Genomic DNA, 26876 nt, shown 5'->3' on the forward strand with positions numbered 1-26876 from the left:
CTTGTGCAGTGTTATCAGCTTACTTCTGAGGATCTAACAGAGCTCAGCAAGTGATGGTTTCTCTACTTCAATTACCCCTCTGTACACTTTAACCAGGGATCAGAGTTCTTGACGAGCCGGTGTATTTTGGCCACCCTATAGTTCATCTTGTAGAGGGTTTTGCTATCTTTCCTCTCCATTAGGCTGGATTTCTCAATAGCAAAGCTGACAATGATAATTTATATGGTCTGGAGTTGTCTATCCACATCTCCCTCTGCTTTTGCCTCAATGATATGGATGACATCCTCCTCAGACTGCAGCCACTCCCTCCGATGTCTTGCTGGAGGCCACTTAATCCATAGGTGTTTTGCTGCTCTGCCTGGAGAGGGAGTTTCTGGAGCTTGGAGTTTGGGTGACTCTGGGCCGAGCTCCTCCTGCTTCTCACCAGGTGTAAGTCCTGGGCACTGCATTGCTCTAACTGCTCCAGGCATTTAATCTTGGTCTGATGTATTTTCAGGCCACACGTTCTTGATGACCTTGCCGAAAATGCATCTTTCACTCATAACCAATGATCCATGATCCTTTCGCAAAGGTTGACATCTTAGGTCCGTCCTAGTGGGGGTACTTAACCCTCCATGCACAGTCGATAGATTCCGGCATGATGACTGGAAAATTGCAAATGTTACTCCACTATTTAAGAAGGGTGGGAGCAGCAGAAAGGAAACTATAGACCTGTTAGCCTGACATCAGTTGTTGGGAAGTTGTTGGAATCGATTGTTAGGGATGATATATACGGAGTACCTGCAGGCACATGACAAGATAGGGCAAAGCCAGCATGATTTCCTGAAAGGAAAATCATACAATTAAGCTACTGCAATTTTTTGAGGAAATTACAAGCAGAGTAGACAAAGGAGATATAGTAGATGTGGTGTACTTGGAGCTTCAGAAGACCTTTGACAAGGTGCCACACATGAAGCTACTTAGCAAGGTAAGAGCCCATGGAATTAGAGGGAGTTACCAGCATGAGTGGAGCATTGGCTGATCAGCAGAAAACAGTGTGGGAATAAAGGGATCCTATTCTGGATGGCTGTCAGTTACCAGTGGCGTTCCACAGGAGTCGGTATTGGGACTGCTGCTTTTTATGATGTATGTCAATGATTTGGACTATGGGATTAATGAATTTGTAGCTAAATTTGTCAATGACACAAAGACAGATGGAGGAGTAGGTAGCATTGAGGAAACAGAGCCTGCAGAGAGACTTTGATAGTTTAGGGGAATGGGCAAAGAAGTCGCAAATGAAATGCAATGTTGGAGAGTGTATGGTCATGCACTTTGGTAGAAGAAATAAATAGGCAGACAATTATTTAGATGGGGAGAGAATTCAAAATGCAGAGATGCAAAGGGACTTGGGAATCCTTGTGTCACAGGGAGGGCATTGGGAGTGGACCCAAAAGCAAGACACTGATACTGAGCTACCAGGAACAGGACTAGGCATGAGAAGGAAGCAAGGGAATTGAGGAAGAAAGGACGCTGGGCATGACAAAGGCCCCGGACGAGACAAAGATTCCAGGCCTGGGCTAGGACTTGATGAGGATAGCAGAACCAGGACATGGAACTGGGAACTAGGAGCCTGGGCTTGGACTCCGAGTCACAGACTGCATTGAGGGAGAACAGGAACACAGAACAGAGTTGAGGGAGAGACAGGAACATGGAACATCAAGCCAGGACCTCTCCTTGGTTACAGGACATAGGGCCAGGACTCATTACACAGAACAGAGCTGGGACCTCTCCTTGGTTGTACACAGGACAGGGACTCATTACACAGAACACTGAACACAAGGCAGTTCCCAATGCTAGGTAGTGGCAAAACAGCCAGACCTACCTAGCGAAGGCATGGACACAGACAGACAGTTCCAAACAGGGCAAGGCTCCAGGCAAAGGCAAGGCAGGGCTCCAGAGGGACAGAAGGGAACAGTCCAGCCTCAGGGTAACAGCAATGACAGCCTGACTTACCCAACAGAGGCAAGGACCAGGAGGGACAGATCCCACCATAGGGTAACAGCAAGGACAGCCTGACTTACCCTACAGAGACAAGGACAGGATACCAACAGGACAAACTCACACACAAGCAAGGACAGGATACCATCAGGACAAACCCACATACAGACAGGATACTGACAAGAACAAACCAGCACCCAACCTCAGGGCCACTTATATTCCCAGCCCCAAGATGAGAATCAGGTGCCTACGATTAAGGGCAAATGAGACAAAGGACAGCCGGAAGACAGGGAGTCTGGAGTCCATGGACTGGACTGTGACACCTTGTGCAGGATACTCTAAAGGTTAACCTCCAGGTTGAGTCGGTGGTGAAGAAGCCAAATGCAATGTTGGCATTCATTTCTAGATGTATAGAATATAAGAGCAGGGATGTGATGTTGAGGCTCTATAATGCACTCGTAAGACCACACTTGGAGTATTGTGTGCAGTTTAGGGCTCCTTATTTTAGAAAGGATATACTGACATTGGAGAGGGTTCAGAGAAGATTCACGAGAATGATTCCAGAAATGAAAGGGTTACAGTATGAGGAACACCTGGCAACTCCTGGGCTGTATTCCCTGGAGTTCAGAAGAATGAGGGGGGATCTCATAGAAACATTCCAAATGCTACAAGGCCGGAACAGATTAGATATGGCAAAGTTATTTCCCATGGTAGGGGAATCTAGGACAAGAGGGCATGCCTTCAGGATTGAAGAATGTCCATTTAGAACAGAGATGCAGAGAAATTACTTTAGTCAGAGGGTGGTAAAATTGTGGAATTTGTTGCCACAAGTGGCTGTGGAGGCCAAGTCATTGGGTGTATTTAAGGCAGAGATAGATAGGTTCTTGATTAGCTAGGGCATCAAAGGGTATGGGGAGAAGGCAGGGGAGTGGGGATGACTGGACGAATTGGATCAGCCCATGAATGAATAGCGGAGCAGACTCAATGGGCCAAATGGCCTACTTCTGCACCTATATCATGGTAATGGTCAAATAGCAAAGGTAATACCTGAGAAAGGAGTCTATGCTCTGACATGGGGTCTTCTGTGTCCACGATGGTTGTTCTCCAGAGAGTTGACTCTACTTTGTATTTGAAACTCCTTACTTTTAAACAATTCTCCCTGTGTCTGCTGTGTACTTTGGTTTCTGCATTCATCACAAAGACATGTGGTTTGGTGGGTTAATTGGTAAATGTAACTTACCCCTAGTGTGTAGATCAGTAATTACATCTTGAAGAGCTGGTGGGAAAGTGGGGAGAATAAAAGAAATGGGTTTACTGTAAATAGTCACTATGGTCTTGATGTGCCAAAGGGTCTATTTCCTTGCTATATGACTCTATAACATAGTTCGAGAGTCTTCAGAGCAGGAGACAAGGAGGAATCAAAACATGCAGAGGGAGCTAAAGGAGAACATCAAAGTTGTGAAGAGGAATACAGGAGAGAGCTGGAGAACAAGTTGGGCAGCATAGCATACGGGAGATGTGGAGAACCATGAAGAACGTCAGTAGCTTCAATCAGCCTAGCTGTAGGGACTCGGAACCAGGAATGGGCTAATGAGATAAACCAATAGGTTTGACAGTTGCCCTTCTGTTTACACCCCCTCAGCACACCAGTCCTGGTGCCGAGGCCCCAATGCTCCCTCAGCACCAATGCCTCCCTTCCTCCCTCCCTCCTCCCTCCTCTCCTCCCTCCTCCCTCCCCTCTCCTTTCCAGTTCAACACGTGGATGAACAACACAGGCTACCACTGTCTACATCCCCTCCTTGCCCTGCACCTACCATCCTCACCTCCACATACCAACTGCTATCGTCCCGATTTTCACCTCCCCTGACTGCCATCTTCCACCAACTCCCGAGTCATCATGGACTCACCCGCACTACTGAGCAGGTGAGAAGGGCTCTGGAGAAACACAGATTCAGAAAAGCACTGGAACCAGATGGTGTGAACCCCAGGGTCCTGAAGGAGTGTGCTGAGCAGCTGTGTGGAGTTCTCCAGCGCATTTTCAATCTGAGTGTCAGTCTGGAAAGGGTCCCGACTGTGTGGAAAACATCATGTGTGGTGCCAGTCGCCAAGAAGGGCCAACCAAAAGTCTTGAATTACTACCATCCAGTGGCCCTGACCTTGCATATCATGAAGACCCTAGAGAGGCTGATCCTGGCTATCCTCAGACCCCCTGGTCAGATCAGCCCTCGATCCCCTGCAGTTTGTCTATCAGAAGCACATTGGAGTCAACAAAGCTGTCATCTACCTGTTGAATAGCACTACTCCCATTTGGATAAGCAGGTCAGTACTGTGAGGATCATGTTTTTTGGTTTTACCATTGCCTTCAATACCATACAACCCTCAATGCTGGGGGAAAGCTCCGTTCAATGCATGATGGCACTTCCATTGATTTCTGGATAATGGACTACCGGATCAGCAGACCTCAGTTTGTCTGGCTTCAGAGCTGTGTGTCAGACATGGCCATAAACAGCACTAGGGCCCTACAGGGGACTGTATTAGCTCACTTCCTGTTTACCCTGTATAAATGGGACTTACATATGACACTGAATCATGTCATCTGCAGAAGTTATCTGATGACTCATCGATAGTTGGGTGTATAAAGGGAAGATGGGAGAATGAATACAAGGCCATGGTGGAGGACTTTGTCAAATGGTGCAAGCTGAATCATCTGCAGCTCAACATCAATAAGACAAGGGGGATTGTGCTGGACTTAAGGAAGACTAAGCATGCACTGTTCCCTGTTACTATTGATGGCGAGGACATGGATGTGGTGAGGACCTACAAATACCTGGGGCTGTACCTGGATGACAGACTTGAGTGGAGCACCAACATAGAGGTTGTGTACAACAAGGGCCAGAGTCACCTCTACTTCCTGAGGAAACTGAGGTCCTTTTAGAGTATGCTGGACTCTCCTTCACATGTTCTAGCAGTCTGTTGTTGCCAGTACAATCTTCTATGTGATGCTGGAGCAATGGCATCAACACGGGTGATCCCAAACTGATTAGAAAAGCTGGCTCTGTTATAGGAGTCAAACTAGACACACTGGAGACCCTGGTAGAACAAAGGACCCTACAGAAAATCCTGGTAATTCTTGACAATGTTTCTCACCCTCTGCATGCCACCTTGGCTGAACAGAGGAGATCTTTTAGTAATAGACTAAGACAACTACGCTGCTCCAAAGAGTGCTATATAAGGTCAAGCTTACCCTCAGCCATTAGGCTCTATAATGAGACAACCCAGAGCCAGGGAAGTGATGACCCTTTCCTGTTAGATTGTTTGAGGTAACCTATTTTTACTCTTTCTTATTCTCTTCTAATATTTGTATATTTGTATATCTGTGCACTTGTAATGCTACTGTGACACTGTAATTTCTTTTGGGATCAATAAAGTATCTATCTGTCTATCTATCTTAAAATCCAAGCTGATTAATTAAGCTTTTCAACTGTTACTATGACCTCCTACTTGTGAGAGTGTTGTGACCCCTCATTAATTTCTTCAAATTTCTCATACTGGACTATTGGGGGTCATTCTCCAACCAAGTCCTCATTCAAATTGTACCTTGCTATAAATTCAAAGTGATTTTAATTATATGAACAGTACGTGTGATTTAAAACTGAATTAATCTGACATAAAAGCAATTACTGAAGATGTTGGAAATTTGAAATAAAATGAAAAGCAGTGTATGCTCATTGATGCACCATCAGTAACTCACTCTGAGACGTAAGAAGTGAGATATCGGCTTTTATTGACTGGAAGAATGAACAACACTACATCCTGGAGAATGAGGCCGGGCTCAGGCCTCAATCGCCTTTATACAGGGGTCTGTGGGAGGAGCCACAGGAGCAGTCCAGACAGGTATATGTAGTTCACCACACTCATTCAGTTGGGCCTCACCAGCAGTCAGACAATTGGGGTTGGTCCTTCAGGCTGATACCAAAAGTATATGTATTCAGGTTTGCTTGAGTTGTTCTCAAGGGTATTAACTAGTCTGGCAGGGGATGAGAACCAAAGTGTCAGGTAAGATGATATGGCAGTTGGAGTACAGCTAGAGGCAATTTGCAGAGACACTATGAGAAAAGACAGACGGGGTATGGGGCATAAATACTGTCAGCGAATGGTTGAAAGCTGTCATTTTTAATATTAGAACATTAAGAACAAGGATGCACATTGCGCTATCTTGGTGGATATTGCTGAGACTTAAGGGCAGGATTAACTACTTGATGTTCTGGAGTTTGTATCTAAAGGGATAGTGAAGGATGTAAAATGGGGGAGTGATTGCTACTCAGGGCTGGTAGCACAACTGCAGAAAGAGAGAATGTCATGGAAGGGTTCTTCTACTGAGTCAGTGTGAGTGGAAGTCTGAAACAGGAAGGGCACCATCACCTAATTAGCAACAGGTACTTGGAAAAGCAGATTAGCAGTCAGATTTTTGAAAGTTGCATAAAAAACTGCATTGTTTTCATGGGTAACTACAGTTTCCCTAATGTTGATTAGCACTTCCTTATTGAAAAATTTTTAGATGGGGCAGAATTTGTTCGGTATGACTAGGAAGAATTCCTGACAAAATACAGTACAGCACTGTGCAAAGCAAACGTCTTATGTAGGCACCCTAGCCTCTCTCTCTATATATATATATGTGCCTATGATTTTAGCAGACTGTATGTGGGTATGTGGATGGGCTGACCAGAGGAGAGGCCATATTGGATCAAATGATAGGCAATGAACCTGGTCAGGTGACAGATCTCTTGGTGGGAGAGCATTTCAAAGACAGTGATCACAACTCCCTACTATTTAGCATAGCCTTGGACAGGGATAGGGGCAGACATTATGGAAACATTTTTAAATGGGGGAGGGCTAATTTCAAGGGCATTAGGCCGGAATGTGGGAATGTAAACTGGGAGAAGATATACTCAGGGAAATGTGCAGTGGCAATGTAGTATCTGTTTAGGGAGTACTTGAATGAGGTTCTGGATTGGTTTGTCCCATTGAGGCAGGGAAAAACGGTATGGTGAAGCAATAATGGTTAATAAGAGAGGTGGAACTTCCAGTCAATAGAAAGGAGGATGTATAATTATGTTTAGGAAGCAAAGATTGGACAGGGCTCTTGAGAGTCAAAAGGCAACCAGGAAGGAGTTTAAGAAGTGATTTAGGAGAGCTAGAAGGGACACGAGAAAGCCTTGGTAAGTAGGATTAAAGAAAACCCCAAAATATACATAATGTGCAGGTTAACTAAAGTGAGGGTAGGACTGCTCCGGATAAAAGTGGAAACATGTACCTAGAGTTGGAGGAAGTAGGGAAGGTCCTTATTGAATACTTTGTTTCAGAGTTCTCCAGTGAGAGGGACCTTAAAGAATGTGAAGATATTATAGAACAGATTAATGTGCTGGAGCATGTTGAGGTTAAGAAAGAGCCATTATCAAAGCTTTTGAAAACATTAAAAACATTAGAATATGCAGAATAATTTTGGATATACTCCAAATTACTGCAGGAAGTGACAAAACAAATGATGAATGTAGAGAGGTGAAAACTGTATATATGGATTTTAGCAAGAAGTTTGACAAGGTTCTCCATGGTAGTCTCAGCCAGAATTTCATAAGGCATGGGGTCCATGGAAACTTGGCTGATGGAATCAGAAATGGCTTTCCCACAGAAAGTGGTGTTAGTAATTGGAGCACGTCCTGGAGGTTGGTGTCCAGTGTTCAGCAGGGATCTGTTCAGGAAGTCCTGCACTTTGTGATTTTTATAAATGACTTGGATGAGGAACTGGAAGGGTGAGATGGCAAGTCTGTAGAAGAAATGAAACTTGGTGGAGTTATGGACAGAGTAGAAGGTTGTTGTGAAATACAATGGGATGTAGAGCTGGGTTGAGAAGAGGCAGATGGAGTTCAACCTGGAAAAGTAGAAAGCGATTCACTTTGGAAGGTTGAAGTTGAAGGGAGAGTGCAGGGTTAATGGCAGAGTGCTTTGCAGTGTGGAGGAATAGATGGATCTTGGGGTCCGTGCCCATAGGTCCGTCAAAGATTCAACAGAAGTTGATAAAGTGGTTAAGAAGGTGTTTCACTTGTTGGCCTTCATTAGTTGGGAGATTCAGTTTAAGTGTCATAAGGTAATGCTGCAGCTGTATAAAACTCTGGTTAGACCAAATTTAGAGTATTGTGTTCAGTTCCACATGCCTCATTATAGAAAGCATGTGAAAGCATTAGAGAGGGTGCAGAGCAGATCCGTCAGGATGCTGACTGGATTCGGAAGCATGTTTTATATGGAAAGCTTGGGTGAGCATGAGCTTTTCTCTTTGGAGCAAAGAAGGATAAGATGCAACTTGATTACGGTGTTTAATATAGAAAGAAGCATACCTGTAGAAAGAGTGGACAGGCACCAAGCCCTTTCTCCCCACAGTGAAAACCCCTAATACAAGAGGACCTTCTTTTAAGGTGAGTAGAGGAAATTTTAGGGGAGATGTCAGAGGTAGGTTAGTCATACAGAGAGTGGTAATTGCTGAGAATGGTAGTGAAAGCTGATACAGAAAAGATGTTTAAAGCACTCTTAGATAGGCGCATCAATGATAGAAAAATGAAGGGTAATAACCTCTGTAGGAGGGAAAGATTAGATGGATTTCAGAGTAGGTTAAGAGCTCATTGCAACATGATGGGCTGAAGTGCCCAGACTGAGCTAAATTGTTCTATGTTCTACTGGTTGTTCTGTATACAGTAGGTCAAGTGACATGAACGTTAAACCATGATTTTCTCTTCACAGTTACTGCTTTACCTGATAAGTATTTCCAACACCTTCCAAATATATTATACAGCTCCTAACACCACTAATACTCACTTCCTAACACCAGTTCATCTGAAGCCAAAATTTATTCTTAGACACAAGTCTGCAGGTGCTAGAAATCCAAAGCAACACACACACACACACACACACACATTCATTCTCATTCTCTCTCTCTCTCTCTCTCTCTCTCTCTCTCTCTCTCTCTCTCTCTCTCTCTCTCTCTCTCTCTCTCTCTCTCACTCTCTCTCTCTCTCTCGCTCTCTCTCTCTCTCTCTCTCTCTCTCTCACTCTCTCTCTCTCTCGCGTCAGGCTACATCTATGGAAGTGTATGTGTTGCCCAACATTTGATCTTTCTTCTTTGTGACCAATGTTCCAAGAAGTTGATTTCTTTATTTGTTATGATGGAAATACAGAACATGCTGGACTTGGCCAAACCCAAATTCACAGATGACCCAAGAGATTTGTAGTCTGCTAAGTGCTCAATCTGTAGCATTCAAGACCAGTGATCCAGAACTAAAAAAAATGTCCAGGCAAAACCTACAGGAGGCTATTTTAAGAGTTATAAAAAACAATTCTGATTGAAGTTAGAGATGAAACTGGATGCTCAGCAGCTCTGGCAGAGTTTGCAGGACATTACGTCCTACAAAGCGAAAACCAACATCATGAATGACTGATGTTTCACTCCCAGATGATTAAATCACCTTTTATGCACACTTTGAAAGGGAGAATAAAACTACACTTGTGTGAATCCCTGCAGCATCTGGTGACATTGAAATCTCTGTCTCAGAGACCAATGTTACAACATCTTTCATGATAGTCTACCTGGTAGGGCACTGAAAACCTGTGCCAACCAACTGACTGGAGTGTTCAAGGACATCTTCAATCTCTCGCTGCTGCAGTTGCGTGTTCACAGATGTTTTAAAAGGGCAACAATCATACCAGTGCCCAAGAAGAGCAGGGTGAGCTGTCTCAACAACTATCACTCAGCTGCATTGACATTTACTGTGATGAAGTGCTTTGAAAGGTTGATCATGAATGGAATCAACTCCTGTTTAAGTAAGGACCTGCACCCACTGCAATTTGCCTATGGCTAAATAGGTCTACAGCAGATGTAATCTCCCTGGCTCTCAAATTGGTCTTCGATCACTTGAACAATAGCAATACATGCCAGGCTACTCTTTGTTGATTAAAGCTCAGAGTTTAACTCCATCATACCCTCAGTGCTAATCAACAAGTTCGAAATCCTGGGCCTGTACAACTAGATCCTTGACTTTCTCATTGGAAGACTACAGTAGGTGCAGATTGGAAATAACATCTCCCCCTTGCCAAGAATCAACACAGATGCAACTAAAGAATGAGTGCTTATTCCACTGCTCTGCTCTCTCTACTACCAAGACTGTTTGGCTAGGCACATCTATGACAAAATGACACAACTTTTGTTGGCAGAATTTTAGAGGTAATGAAGAGGCATACAGGAGTGGGATAGATCAGCTGGTTGAGTAGTGTTGCAACAGCAACATTGCATTCATTGTCAGTAAGACCAAGGAATTGAATGTGGACTTGAGGAAGGAGAAGTCATGGGAACACACATCAGTTCCCATTGAGGGATCAGCAGTGGAAATGCTGAACAGCTTCAGGTTCCTGGGTGTCAACATCTGAAGATCTATCCTGGGCCCAACATATTGATGCAATTACAAAGCAGGCACAACAGCTACTGTATTTCCTTAGGAGCTTGAGGAGATTTAGTATGTCACCAAAGACTTGCAAATTTCTACAGATGTGCTGAATGGAAGCATTCTAACTGATTGCATCACCATCAGCTACTGGAGGGTGGGGGTTGGTGGAGGGCACGACACAGAATTGGAAAAAAAAATGCCTGTAGTTGTGTTTCAGACAGCTCCATCATGGGTACTAGCCTCCCAAGCATCAAAGACATCTACAAATGCCTCAAAAAGGCAGATTCCGTCTTTCAGGACCCCCATCACCCCCAGGACATGCTTTCTTCTCATTGCTACTATCAAGGAGAAGGTACAAGAGCCTGAAGACACGTTTTCAATGTTTTAGGAACAGCTTCTTCTCCACTGCCATCAGATTCTGAATCGACAATGAACCCATGTACACTACCTCTCTATTTCTTTCTTTTTTTTGCTCTTTTTTTACACTACAGTAGTTTTATGTATATACAATACCATGTACTAGTCTTAGGCAAATGCAAAAATATTCTGTAAAGTGAAGATGCTTTCAAAATAATGAAATGAATAGTTTCTAAATATTAAATATTTTACTATAAACGGCAGTAAACAGTAAAAAAAATAAATTTAATTAATATCTGGTGTGACCACCCTTTGCCTTTAAAACAGCAACAATTCTTTTAGGTACACCTTCATGCAGGTTTATGAGAAAATCTGCTGGTAGGTTATTATAATCATCTTGGAGAAATTGCCACAGTTCTTCCGCAGACTTCAGCTGTCTCACTTTCTTCTGTCACTCTAGGTAATCCCATACAGCCTCGATGATGTTGAGATCAGGGCTCTGTGGATGTCATACCATCTGAAACTATATAAAAAATCTAGGTTGTCTAAAGCTTTTGGACAGTAATAAGTATATAGTAATTTTGTAATTATAATTCTTACTTTATAAATTTAGTTTTAAGTATTAAATAATTATTTATTGCAATGTACTGCTGCCGCAAATCAGTGTATTTAATGACTTACTACGTGCTTGTGATATTAAATTTGATTCTGATTCTGATTCTTTTCCTTTCAGTCACAGACAGGGCTAGTCAAATCACTTCTCATGGGTGATTTTTTTAGCCAGTTTGGAAGCGTTTTGGATTCAGGTGAATCTGTCCTTTACTGCCCTGATCCAACAGTTTACACAATTCACTATTCTACTGAACTACAGCTTGCATCCATTTATTATTTATTATCTTTTGATTAGTGCTTATTGTGATTAAGTGTCGGTTGTTCTAATTCCATCCCTAAGTTGCAGTGCAGGGTCCTTTTCTGCTAGTACAATTGTTTAGAAACAGGTGGGCAGATGTTCAAGTTCAACTTCATTGCCACAAGCAAACATATGTAGGGTAGAAGTGACATGAAAACATTTTTTACCAAAGTACTGTACATCACAAACGTGCAAAATATAAGTTAATATGCACTTATTTAACACAAATTATACTCAACTTGAATGACAAAGTAACACAGTTGAGCGAGAGGTAAAAGGGATACACAGTCTGAGATAGTGTTAGGGTGTTGAGCAGTTTGCAGTATTGCTGGCTGAGTGGGACTGACATCAGAGGATGAGTGTTCTTGATCTTTGCTTTGAATGTAGAGTCTTGTTCAACATGGATGAAAACCAGACATGTCAGAGGTTCTTGGATAAAGCAGGAGAGAGGGTGATAGGCTGTGTAGTTCAAGATAAGAATATATTTACCTCTTCTGTTGGAAAAGAAGTTACATTTCTATTATAATCAGAGCTGTAATATTGTATGCTATCTTGGAGACTAGAAAATGTACAATTGTAACATGGAAGATCATGCTATTGATATTGCTATGATTGTCTGACATTGCCTTCTGCTGTATATATCAGTCTGCACACAGAGAGTATAAAATGTGGCACAACAGTTAAGAAAAAATATTCTCAATAAATTCATTTTGTGATTTTTCATCTGTCCATCTGGATAGTAATTATGAGAATAAAATAATTATCACCTGACTTTGATTTTCATAGTTGTCATCATTTTAACAGACTACCAGGAGAAATCAAAGGTTCCAATTTATTATTTGACCAAAGTGTTTAATATTTGTTAGTTAATGAAAAATAATACCTTAACATTTTTCATAGAGGAATACTGGTAAATATGTTGCATAACAAACATTAAAATATAAATACTTCTAATTGAATGTAAGAAGATTAAAAATAATTTGGATTGATCATTGTGTGATTATATTCTTATACCTGCAATTAAAATGCTATACTTTTTTTATAGGAACTCCTCTCTGATAATTAAGTTCCAAATATTCCCAAGTGCAGCAAATCTCTTTGCTTCAAAAGATAACATTAGTATTAAGCAATAAATATGGCCCAGAGCCTTTTGAATGTGTCAAGTAAAGAGTGGGTTGAAAATATGTTGCAGTGTTATTTATTTCCTGGCATACACAGATTGTGGCTATTTATAGCTGTGTCAGCACACAGATTGCAGAACGTTTGCTGGTGAATGGAATCGCCACAAATCATTTCCTGAGGAGAATTTTGGAAATTTACCTTGGTGTGAATCCCTGGTTGGCCCAACCACTCACCTGTCTATCACTACCGATACCACAGGCAATCCCCTCTCTTAAATCTGTTGGTTCCTATATAGAAAAAGCATTGATTAGCAATTCTTAGAAATTGTGATTTCCAGCAATTCACAATGAATGTTCAACAAAGTGATCAGCTGTTCAGAACTTTTGTAATTAAAAAAAACAGAAAATGCCGAAAATACTCTCAGGTTAGACATGAGAGAAACCTTTCAGCAGAACTGAAATATCAAAAACCCCCTTGTGTTTCCATTTAACATCAATAAATTATTTATCCACATGTAGATATGGCTTGAATATTCCTAACCCTTTCCACTTTTCTTTTAGATTTCCAGATAATCTGGGTTTTTTTTTTGCTTTTTTTTGTGTTAGGGTTTATGCTGGTGTAGATATTCCAAAATTTCTTGGAATTCAAATTAGAATTGTTGCTGTAAGAAAAGTCATCAACTTCAATATTGCCTTTGTTTCCCTCTCCATTGAATGTAAGAAGAATTGCTCAGAATAACCATTATAAAAGCATAGTTGTATATTTGTACAGCACAGAAACAGACCCTTTGGCCCACCGTGCCCATGCTGTTCTGTTTGCCTCTGTGAGGACCATGGCCTTCTTTGCCTTGTCTATTTCGGTGGTTCTCCAAATGTCTGTCAAAAGTGGTAATTTTTTTCCCATATCACTCTGGAAAAAAGTTGTAGAACTTGCACTTCCTGTGCAAGGCAAAAGACATAACTCTGCAATCCTTTGTAAAACTCCTTCCTCTCAGGCTGAGCATATGCCTCTTGCTGTCAATACTCCTACAATAGGAAAATATACATTCTGGTTATCTCGATTATCTACATATATTCTAACGTTATATCCATCCATTAGGTCTGTATGTGTCGTGCATTTCCTTTTCTGTTCCATTGATCAAACCTTTTCATATCCACGGCTGCTAATCTTGCCACCTTTGCCCTTCACTTTTACTAGAATATGCTGGCCCTGATCTCCTATAAACTCTTTTCAAAGAGTCCTACTTGTCAGGGGTTGTTTTACCCATGAGCATGTACATTGTTATACACAATCTTTCTGGGTAAGAATTAATAAATTCCACCTTTATTAATTAATAAATGTTCTATGTTTAAAAGCCTCATCTGGTCGCTATTCTCCCATCAGCACAACCCTTCACAAAATAGTTCACTCTACTGTCTCTCTCATACATGCTGCCTGCTGCAGATCACAGGGGTGTTAAGGGTCCCTTTGCCATCTCTGGACCTCGCCTCACTTACTCACTTGATCTTGCAAAGGTTTCTGTTATTGTGTCAGATTTCCATCACCAACACATTTTGTTTTTCACTTGCAACAATAGCCACAACTGGGATTTATTTTAGGACTGCAATACAGAAAAAAGATAACCCATTCTAATCTCTTACGTATGCTTATGGTCCAGACATGTACTCTGAAGTAGGATCCTGCTTGGACCGAAATGCTGATTGTGAAGTTGTATTCATATTAAAAACTTAGTAATTTCAGAATCAACAGCACAGAAATATATTCCTCATTCCAGTTGCTTCACGTTGATATATTCCCTAGGGATTTTCCATAATTTAGCTTCACTCGTCCCAGTTTGCTTCTTTATCCATTCTCCTTGCACTCAGGTCCTTCTAATAATTAGTGCTCCTTGTCTAAATCTTTCCTTTAAAGGCTCTATAATCGTGGTATTGAACCATTGCAGGGTAAGATGATAATTTTTTTGAAAGATCATCTAAATCCCTTGCTTGGTTTGGGTACTTCACCTTTGCTAAAGTGATGACACAAGCATAATTCTGTCCCTCGTCTTACCTGTTCACAGATGGTCCTCCATTGAAGGAAACTAAAGTCATTAAGAACCTTGCAACCTCCTCCATTATCACATTATACTTCAGGGACTTGGGGACTCAGATAAACTGGACCACGGTAAGTTCGAAATGCACTGAGGCAGTAAATGTTTCCAGCTGAGCTCGGAAGGTCTTCAACTTACGGGTGTTAAAGGATGTGATATTTTCCTACATATTGCTTTCTTTTAACAATATGTTGAGTTTCTAATTATTGTAGAGAGTTAACTGATACTTTGGAATTACTTGACGTAAACATTCATTAAGAAATGCAACTCTTATATCTGATGCATGTGTTTTGCTCATGTGTAAGGCAGTGGAAGGACAACTGACCCATTTTGTCTGACGCAGACAGTATGTTCCCATGTCTCTGCTGGGTATAGGTCATGTCCCTGAAGAAGTGAGAAACCAGATGAACAATCACAGTTCTAATAGGAAAAAAACACTCAGTGGTCACTTTATTAGGTACACCTGCTCGTTAATGCAAATATCTAATCAGCAATCATGTGAAAGTAACTCAATACATACATAAAATTATACATGCATGGTCAAAAGGTTCAGTTGGTTTTCAGACCAAACATCAGAATGGGGAAGAAATGTGATCTAAGTGACTTTGATCATCTGTGAAATGATTGTTTGTGCCAGGCAGGGCAGTTTGTGTATCTCAGAAACTGCTGACCTCCTGGGATTTTCACACACAACAGTGTCTAGAGTTTACAGAGAATAGTGTGAAAAACAAAAAATCATCCAATGAGTGGCAGTTCTATGGATGACAATGCCTTGTTAATGAGAGAGATCAGAGGAGAATAGATAGACTGGTTCATGTAGACAGAAAGGTGACAGAATTAACCATGTTTTACAATAGTGGTATGTAGAACATCATGTTCAATGCACAACATGTCGAACCTTGGATGTTCTATAACAGCAGAAGATCATAAGCATACAAACAGTTGATTACTTAGAAAAGGCAAGGTTGAGGGAAGATGTAATTAAAATGTGAAAAACTATGAAAGACCAAGAAGATTTAGGAAAGAACTGATGTTGGACTTGTACTATGAATGATAAGGTACTAGGGAGTATAATGGAACAAGGGAACCAAGGAGTACCAGTGAGTAGTTTGTTGAAAGTGGCATCATGGGTAGATAGGGTGGTAAGAAAAAAAAGCATTTAGCATGCTGGCTTTGATCATTCAGGGCATTAAGTATAGGATCTGGAAAACTGTTGCAGTTATAAGAGTCGCTGGTGAGGCCACATCAAGTTCAAGTTTAGTTTTAATTGTCATTCAGCCATACATGAATACCCATGAATACAGCCAAACGTTACCCTAGGGCCAGGGTACAAAACTCAGTACCAACAGTCACATACAGCACAAGGCAAGGTAGCACATATAAGATAGGAAGTACATACAAGTTATCAGTAAAATAAAGTCACACAAAAAAATATAGTCCAAGAACTTGAGTCCAGGAAATTTGTGGCAGTCTACAGTAGAACACAATACAACTCGTCTTTTACTGAGCGAACACTGGGTGTGGGGGGGGGGCAGTGCTGAATCTTGGATGCTCTGCCATACTGTCTCCGAATGTGTGTACTGATGCCTCTCTCCTGGGTGGTTGTAAACAGGCAAACCCACAGCTTGAGGCCTTAGTCCTCACTATGACCAACGCCATACAGCTCCCTTGCCACCCGCTAATAAATCAGGAGGACTTCTACGTACAGTTTTGGTCATCTTGTTATAGGAAAGACATGGATAAACTGGAAAAGTGAAGTAAGTTTAAATGTGGTTGTTGCCAGGACTAGAGTGCTGGAGTTACAGAGAGAGATTGACCAGGCTAGATCTGTATCCCTTATAAAACTGGCAAATGAGGGTTGACCTTAGAGAAACGTTTGAAATTATGAGAGGCATAGATAAGGTAGATGGGATCAGTGTTTCCAGAATTAAATCCTGCCCAAAGCAAGGACCTGGACACCACAATAAGTCTGCATCAGTGCAAACTCAATGGCTCCACACTAGGCCTTGGATCACATGGACAACAGCAATACCTACATCAGTCTGCAGTTTATTGATTACAGCTCAGCATTCAACACCATCAAACCCTCACTACAATCAGACAAGTTCAAGAACCTGGACCTCTACAAATCACTCTAGGATCAAGGGTCAACTGGATCCTGGGCATCCTCATTGGGAGACTACAATCAGTGCATATTGGAAACATACCTCCTACTTGCTGACAATCAACACAGGTGAATCTTAGAGATGTGTGCTTAGTCCACTGCTCTACTCTTTCTACACTCACAACTGTGTTGTTAGACACAGCTCAAGTGCAATCTATACATTCGCCAAAGACACAGAGTTGGCAAAGCTTCAGATGGTGATAAGGAGGCTTAGAACAATGAGATATATCAGCTGGTTGAGCACTGTATCAACAACAACCTTTCATTCAGTGTCAGAAAGACCAAGGAATTAATTGTGGAATTCAGGAAGGGGAAATTGAGGGAACACACACCAGTCCTCATTGAGGGATAAGCAGTGGAAAGGGTGAGCAGTTTCAAGTTCCTGCTCTGGGTCCTAAATGTTGATGCAATTACAAGGAAGGCATGGCAGCAACTATATTTCATAAGGAGTTTGAGGAGATTTGGTCTGCCACCAAAAACTCACAAATTTCTATACACAGTATGTACCATGGAGAGGATTCCTACTGGTTTCATCACCATCTGGCATAGAGAAGCCACTGCACAGGATCAGAAAGTTGCAGACTACTGAGCTCCATCGTGGGCATTAGTCTTCCCAGCATCAAGGACCTCTTTCAGAGTGAAAGGCAGCATCCATGATTTAGAACCCCCATCATCCAGGGCTACCATACAGCTGGGTGCTGACAACGTATGCATTGTACACAGTAGTCTTGGTCTTTGTAGTGAGTTTCGGATTCTCCCAGACCCGTGAGGAGAGCCGAGCAAGGATCAATACCGCTTTGCCGATACGCCTATTGATTTCAGCATCGAAGGAGAGAATGTTGCTGATGATCGACCTCAAGTATGTGAATTTGTGGACCACTTCTAGATCAATGACTGGTGTCTCCACTACGTTCTGGGCAAGGACATTTGTTTTCTTTAGACCTGGACAAGGATATTTGGACCATCTACTCCAAGCAGGAGAGGCAACTCAACAGTTTTCATGTGTGTAGCCTTCGCCGCATCCTCAGCATCACCTGGAGAGACAAAGTTCCAAACTCTGAGGTCCTCTCCCGAGCTGGACTTTCCACAACGTTCATGCTTTTAAGACAATACAGACTGCACTGGCTGGGCCACGTCCGTCGCATGAAGGATGGTAGACTGCCAAAGGACATCCTCTACGGAGAACTAGCAACAGGCAAGAGGAACGTTGGTAGAGCCCAGCTTCATTTCAAGGACCTCTGTAAGCACAACATGAAAGCCTTAAAAATGAACTCAGAGTGCTGGGAGGATACAGCAGATGACCGCAACAAATGGTGAGGTACTCTTCAGCAACACCTAGAGCAAACAGAAAGCATAGTGGACAGTGGACAACAATTCCACAACGCCCTACACATGCAGCAACTGTGGCAGAGCCTGCCGTTCCAGGATTGGGTTCAATAGCCACAGTCGATGTTGCTCGACAAGCCAGAGATTACCAGAGGCGCAGTACCCATGGCTGATCATGACCGACGGAGGCCCCACACACACACGCACAACATGCCCTCTTCTTATTGCTACCATCAAGGAGGAGGTACAGGAGTCTGAAGACACACACTCAACATTTTAGGGACCGCTTCTTCCCCTCCACCATCAAATTTCTGAATGGACAATGGACCTATTCACACTAGCTCACTATATATATATATATATATATATATATATATGTGTGTGTGTGTGTGTGTGTGTGTGTGTGTGTGTGTGTGTGTGTGTGTGTGTGTGTGTGTGTGTGTGTGTGTGTGTGTGTGTGTGTGTGTGTGTGTGTGTGCGTGTGCGTGCGCGCATATCTGCTAATTCAGCACAGATATTCCTATGCACAATTCCTACAACTGAGTATGGATTGTCAATGGATCATCTGTGCCAAGTAAGGATTGGACTCTCCCAAGTCCAAATGGGAAACACCCAAGAAGGGAGTGGAGACTGACAAAGCTAAGATCCTGTGAGACTTCCAAATAAAGATGAATAAGCAGATACTGGCCTACCAACCAGACCTAGTAATACTGTTATATAAGGCTGCAGTAGTATTGATGGTGTTCAAATTTGTTCTTTTTCATATAGTTTTTTTTTACTATTTCTGTGAAGATTTAGCCAATTTCTTATAATTTAAAGTTATTTTATTATGTATTGCAATGTACTGCTGTACTGCTGTCACAAAACAATCAATTTCACAATATCAGAATAAGAATCAGAATCAGGTTTATTATCGCTAGCATGTGTCATAAAATTTGTTAACTTAGCAGCAGCAGTTCAATACAATGCATAAAATAGAAAAAGAAGAAAAATAATAATCAATCAATCAATCAATTACAGTATTGGTATATTGACTAGATTAAAAATTGTGCAAAAAACTGAAATTATATATAATAAAAAAGTGAGGTAGCATCCAAGGATTCAATGTCCATTTAGGAATCGGATGGCAGAGGGGAAGAAGCTGTTCCTGAATCACTGAGTGTGTGTCTTCAGGCTCCTGTATCTCCCACCTGATGGTAATAGCGAGAAAAGGGCATGCCCTAGGTCCTAGAGGTCCTTAATAATGGACTCTGCCTTTCTGAGACACTGCTCCTTGAAGATGTCCTGGGTACTTTGTAGGCTAGTACCCAAGATGGAGCCAACTAAATTTACAAACCTCTGCAGCTTCTTCAGTCCTGTGCAGTAGCCCTTCCATACCAGAAAGTGATGCAGCCTGTCAGAATGCTCTCCATGGTACATCCATAGAAATTTTTGAGTGTCTTTCTTGAAATACCAAATCTCTTCAAACTCCTAATGAAGAATAGCTGCTGTCTTGCCTTCTTTATAACTGCATCAGTATGATGGGATCAGGTTAGATCCTTAGAGATCTTGACACCCAGGAACTTGAAACTGTTCACTCTCTTCACTTCTGATCCCTCTATGAGGATTGCTATGTGTTCCTTTGTCTGACATTGAGTGCCAGGTTGTTGCTGCAACACCACTCCACTAATTGGCATATCTCACTCCCGTATGCTCTCTTGTCACCACCTGAGATTCTACCAACAACGGTTGTATCGTCAGCAAATTTATAGATGGTATTTGAGCTATGCCTAGCCACACAGACATAGATATATAGACAGTAGAGCAATGGGCTAAGCACACACCCCTGAGGTGCACCAGTGTTGATCATCACGAGGAGGAGAGGTTATCACTGATCCGCTCAGATTGTGGTCTTCTGGGTAGGAGGTTGAGGATCGAATTGCAGAGGGAGGCACAGAGGCCCAGGGTCTGCAACTTCTCAATCAGGATTGTGGGAATGATGGTATTAAATGCTGAGCTATAGTTGGTGACCAGCATCTTGACATAGGTGTTTGTGTTGTCCAAGTGGTCTAAAGCCATGTGAAGAGCCATTGAGATTGCATCTGCCATTGACCTATTGTGGCGATAGGCAAACTGCAATGGGTCCAGGTCCTTGCTGAGGCAGGAGTTCAGTCTAGTCATGACCAACCTCTCAAAGCATTCCATCACTGTCAGTGTGAGTGCTACCGGGTGATAGTCATTAAGGCAGCTCACATTATTCTTCTTAGGCACTGGTATAATTGTTGCCTTTTTGAAGCTAGTGGGAACTTCTGCTTGTAGCAGTGAGAGTTTGAAAGTGTCCTTGAATACTCCTGCCAGTTGGTTGGCACAGGTTTTCAGAGCCTTACCAGGTACTCCGTCTGGACCTTCTGCCTTGCAAGGGTTCACTCTCTTTAAAGACAGTCTAACATCCGCCTCTGAGACAGAGATCACAGGGTCATCAGGTGCAGCAGGGATCTTCACAACTGTAGTTGTGTTCTCCCTTTCAAAGTGGATATAGAAGGCATTGGGTTCATCTGGTAGTGAAGCGTCACTGCCATTCATGCTATTGGGTTTCACTTTGTAGGAAGTAATGTCTTGCAAACCCTGCCAGAGTTGTTGTATATCTGATGTCGCCTCCAACCTCATTCAAAATTGTCTCTTCGCCCTTGAAATATCCCTCTGCAAATCATACCTGATTTTCTGATTGCTTAGTAATGTTTTTAGACTGGCCTGGACAAAATCTCCCAAAATGATGGTGAAGGCATTAGGGTGCGCTGTTTCGTGCATGTTGATCCCATTGCTCAGATCATCTAAAGCCCGATTGCCATTGGCCTGTGGAGGAATGTATACTGCTACCAAAATGATCTCGGAGAACTCCTGCAGTAGGTAAAAAGGACGGCACTGCTTGATATTCCAGGATTGGTGAGCAGAATTGGGACAGCACTGATATATTTGTGCACCAAGAAGAGTTGATCATGAGGCATACTCCTCCACATCTGCTTTTGAGAGACTCTATAGATCTATCCTGATGGTGTACAGTAAACCCGTCGATCTGAATCGCTGTGTCTGGTACAGAAGGGGTTAACCGGGATTCCATGAAACAAAGGACCCACGCGGTCCTAACGTCCTTCTGATTCAGCACCCTAGCTCTGAGATAATTGATTTTATTCACCAGAGACTGCATGTTTGCCTGCAAGATAGTCGGTATTCAGAGTTTAAAACCCAATTTCCTTAAATGCACTTACATCCCTGGCCTGCAGCCACGTGGAATCCTACATGGACACATGTGTCCACAATCAGTATTCTTTCCATCAGTTTTAAGCACTGATAGTTCTTTTAAACGCATTAACACATCTTTGTTGACTGTACTGATCGTGGAAGCAGTTGTGCTTTTTAGCTGTATCAGGCTGAAACGAGAATATTTAATCCTATCCATTGAAAGTTCTGCTACTCGAGCTGCCCCTAGGAGCCCCGGAAGTGCAATATGCCAGTGATATTAAGCCTGATTCTGATTCTGAAGATGGGGAAGTAAAAAAAAAAAATGGGGCAGAGGTTTAAGATAAGAGGGGTAAGATTTAAAAGGGACCTGAGGAGTCACTTTTTCTTACAGGTGGCTGTGGGTACATGAAACAAGATACCAGAGGAAGTGTTTGAGGCAGGCACAATAGTATCAGTTAAGAAACAATGGGATAGGTACCTGGAGGGGCAGAGCTTCCAAGAATATGGGCTGAATGCAGGAAATCATGATTGGCTGAGCAGGCGCCATGGTCAGAAATGACTTGCTGGACTCAAGGGTCTGTGTATGATTCTACGAATCTGGTGGGTTTACATGAATGGCCAATAACCAGTGGACGTTTACTTGAAGTCATTGGTAGAAAGATTGAAATGATAATGAGAATATTTTCACGCAGGGGATGGCAGAATTCTCTAAGCCACTTAGTAGTAGAGTCATAAACCCTCATCCTATTCAAAATAAATTTGGATGTGTTCTTGCAGAGATCTGACCAGCAGGGATATGAACCTAAAACTCGAAAGTGGCATCAGATTGAATAGCCAGTTATTTGACTGCACAGTTATGATGGATCAAATGGTTTCCTTTTTAATGATTCTGTGATTTTATTTCTGACTCATTCAAGGATAAGTCTACATTTCCCTTGTTGAAATAGATAAACAGATTACAAAAATACAGATGGAAAGCTTAATCCTCCCCAAAAATACACTGGAGGGCTTTGTATCAATATGCAAGCTGTCCTTGTTTGCTGGAAAAGAATATGCAGCCATCCATACAATTCTTTGATCAGTTCCCGTCATATCTGCCCCACAGATATTTGGAGCATAGGGTTATGCATTCATAATTATTCTCTTTGTGGAACTTCTCTTGTTGCATCACACTTTCTGCAAGTGTACATGTACTACTTCTATAACACGTAGAACAATCTGTGAATATACTCGTTTCAGCTCATTATTCATGGTATCCCTTGATAATCCTTCATTCATGCACTGCAAATTTTCTGGAGAAAGATTTCAAGAATAGAATGAATGCGCTTTGTATTATTCCCTGAGGTTTCTCTATCATTGAACTTTCAATGGATGAATAGGGAAAAGTATCCCAGTGTCAGAAGTGGCCAGAAGTTCTCTGCCTTGTGCTTCAGGCTCAGGAATTACTTTCAGCATCAGCCTGTCCTTGTCATCTGTGGAAGGTCTTTCGAGGTATCATCAATCATATCTGTGGGGAGTAATTTCCTATCTACTGACAGCTAACCTTGGATGTAGCTTTAGAGATGGGATGTGAGATTCATAATGAACTGAACTCTACTTGGTCAGAACAGACTTAGATAATCCAAAGTAATGGGGCATTCCATGCAAACTGAGTGTTCTTACTGGTGTCCATTGAAATGCTGAAACTCTGAAACCACACAGGTTTGTTGTTGTTTAATATTTGGAGATAAAGTGAGCAGTTAAACGCATCTGGTAGGAGTTACCCAGAGAGGGAATGGATATAACTGTCACTTCATCAAAGAAAAAACTCGGATATGATGTATATTTCAACATCCAGGCAACCTTGATTGTGAACTCATCAGGCCAGGCAGCATCTATAAGGAGAAGCGCTGTCGACGTTTCGGGCCGACACCCTTCGTCAGGACTAACTGAAAGAAAAGATAGTAAGAGATTTGAAGTTAGGAGGGGTAGGGGAAAATCCAAACTGATAGGAGAAGACAGGAGGGGGTGGGGTGAAGCTAAGAGCTGGAAAGGTGATTGGAAAAAGGGATACAGAGCTGGAAAAGGGAAAGGATCATGGGACAGGGAGGCCTAGGGAGAAAGAAAGGGGGAGGGGAGCACCAGAGGGAGATGGCGAATAGGCAAAGAGTGATGGGCAGAGAGAGAAAAAAAAGGAGGGGGGGAATAAATAAATCAGAAATGGGGTAAGAAGGGGAGGAGGGGCATTAACAGAAGTTAGAGAAATCAATGTTCATACCATCAGGTTGGAGGCTACCCAGATGGAATATAAGGTGTTGTTCCTCCAACCTGAGTGTAGCTTCATCTTTACAGTAGAAGAGGCCATGGATAGACATATCAGAATGGGAATGGGACATGGAATTAAAATGTGTGGCCACTGGGAGATCCTGCTTTCTCAGAGCGGACAGAGCATAGGTGTTCAGCGAAATGGTCTCCCAGTCTGCGTCGGGTCTCACCAATATATAAAAGGCTGCACCGGGAGCATCGGACGCAGTATACCACAGCAGACGACTCACAGGTGAAGTAAACACAAAATACACTGCAGATGCTGTGGTCAAATCAACACGTACAAACAAGCTGGAGGAACTCAGCAGGTCGGGCAGCATCCCTGGAAACGAGCAGTCAACGTTTTGGGCCGAGACCCTTCGTCAGGACTGAAGAAGAGGGGGGCAGGGGCCCTATAAAGAAGTTGGGGTGAGGGTGGGAAGGAGAAGGCTGGTGGGTGCCAGGTGAAAAACCAATCAAAGGAAAGATCAAGGGGTGGGGGAGGGGAAGCAAGGAGGGGATAGGCAGGAAAGGTGAAGAAGGAATGTAAGGGGAAAGCACTATGGGTAGTAGAAGAAGGCGGAATCATGAGAGAGGTTATAGGCATCTGGAAAAGGAGGCAGAGTGAAAGTGGGATGGAGGAAGGGAGAGGGAGGGAATTACTGGAAGTTGGAGAATTTGATGTTAATACCAAGGGGTTGGAGACTACCCAGATGGTATATGAGGTGTTGCTCCTCCAGCCTGAGTTTGGCCTCATCATGGCAGTAGAGGAGGCCATGTATGGACTTATCCGAATGGGAATGTGAACCAGAGTTGAAGTGAGTGGCAACCGGGAGATCCTGTCTGTTGTGGCGGACGGAGCATAGGTGCTCGACGAAAAGGTCCCCCAATCTGCGTCAGGTCTCGCCGATGTAGAGGAGGCCGCACCGGGAACACCTGATGCAATAGATTACTCCAACAGACTCACAAGTGAAGTGTTGCCTCACCTGGAAGGACTGTTTGGGGCCCTGAATGGTGGTAAGAGAGGAGGTATAGGGACAGGTGTAGCACTTACGCTTGCAGGGATAAGTGCCAGGTGGGAGATCTGCGGGGAGGGATGTGTGAACCAGGGAGTTGTGGAGGGAACGATCCCTGCAGAAAGCGGAGAGGGGTAGAGAGGGAAAGATGAGCTTAGTGGTGGGGTCCTGTTGAAGGTGGTGGAAGTTGTGGAGGATAATATGCTGGATCCGGAGGCTGGTGGGGTGGTAAGTGTGGATAAGGGGAACACGGTCCCTGTTGTAGTGACGGGAGGATGGGATGAGGGCCGAAGTGCGGGAAATAGAGGAGATGCAGGTGAGGGCATCATTGATGACGGCAGAAGGGAAACCATGATCCTTAAAGAAAGAGGACATTTGTGATGTCCTGGAATGGAAAGCCTCATCCTGGGAGCAGATGCGACAGAGATGGAGGAACTGGGAATAGGGAATAGCATTTTTACTACTATTCATACTTCATACTATTTTTATGAAGGGTCTTGGCCCGAAACGTTGACTGCTCGTTTCCACGGATGCTGCCAGACCTGCTGAGTTCCTCCAGCTTGTTTGTACGTGTCACAGGTGAAGTGTTGCCTCACCTGGAAGGACTGTCTGGGGCCCTGAATGGTGGTGAGGGAGGAATTGTACTTGAACATGAACTTGTACTTGAACACACATGAACACGCTATTCATGAACTTGTTAGGTTAGGATCATAATTTATTCTGCTAGATCAGGTCTCCCAGTGATCAAAGAAAATAGAAGACAGAACCATACAGCCTAGTACAGGCCTTTCAGCCCACAACGTCATGCCAACTTTTTAACCTACACTAAGATTAATCTAGCTCTCTCCTCCCACCTAGCTCTCCATTTTTCTTTCATCTATATGCCTGCCTAAGAGTCTCTTAAATTGTCCCTAATGCATCTGCCTCTGTCAGCCAGCTTTTTCAACATACCCACCATTCTCTACAAAATACTCTCTCTATTCCCCCTATACTTTACTCCAATCATCTTAAAATTATGCCCTCTCGTATGCCATTTCCACCCTGGGGAAAAAGGTGCTGGCTGGTCACTCTATCTACAATACACCTCTTATCATGTTCATACACTTCCTTCAAGTCATTTCTCATCCTGCTTTCTCCAAAGAGAAATTTCGTAGCTCACTCAAACTTCAGGCAACATCCTGACAAACCTGCTCTGCACCCTCTCTAATTCTTCCACATCCACGGCTTTTGAACTCAATCACCAGACAGATGAAGGCCAGCATGATATTCACCTTTATAACCCCCCCCCCCCCCATCAACTTGCACTGTAATACTGATGGGTCCATAATTGCAGACACCAGGATCCCTTTGTTCCTCCACACTGCTAAGAATCCTGCCTTTTACCTTTCTATTTTGATCTTCCAAAATGTATCACTTCATACTTTACCAGATTGAATGCCGTCTGCCACTTCTTAGCCCAGCTATTCTCCATACCCATGAAACCATCAATCTTTGTACCATCTGCAAACTTACTAACCCACTATTTTGCGTCTTCATCCAAATCATTTATAAAAAATCACAAAGAGCAGAAATTGCCGATCAGACCACTGGTCACCAACCTCCACCAAAGTAAGCTTCATTTTTTGCTACTCTCTGCCTTCTTTCTGTGAACAAGCTAGTTCTTTATCCACATTGCCAAGTTGGCCTGCATGCCATGCCTCCTTACTATCTGAATGACCCTATCAGGCGTAACCTTGTTGAATGCCTTACTAAAATCCATATACACCACATCCACCACTCTACTCATCAATTTGTTGTGTCACTTCCTGGAAGAAGTCAATCAGGTTTGTGAGACACAACCTGTCCCTCACAAAGCCATGCTGACTATTCCTAATCAGACAATGCTTCTACAAATGCCATAAATCCTGTTTCTAAGCAATAGTTT

General features: G+C 42.8%; 1 protein-coding gene across 2 annotated transcripts in view; it reads left to right on the forward strand.

Annotated features, from left to right (window-relative positions):
* The window catches only part of LOC140728714 (trans-2,3-enoyl-CoA reductase-like), a 184134-nt gene that overhangs the window by 76233 nt on the left and 81025 nt on the right, over nt 1-26876 (forward strand). For both annotated transcript variants that reach the window (XM_073047675.1, XM_073047676.1), the window contains one exon: nt 14915-15018. In XM_073047675.1, coding sequence (XP_072903776.1) covers nt 14915-15018 — 104 coding nt within the window. The remainder of the gene's footprint in view (nt 1-14914; nt 15019-26876) is intronic.

Source organism: Hemitrygon akajei, chromosome 6 (assembly GCF_048418815.1).
Source record: "Hemitrygon akajei chromosome 6, sHemAka1.3, whole genome shotgun sequence".
Lineage (NCBI taxonomy): Eukaryota > Metazoa > Chordata > Chondrichthyes > Myliobatiformes > Dasyatidae > Hemitrygon > Hemitrygon akajei.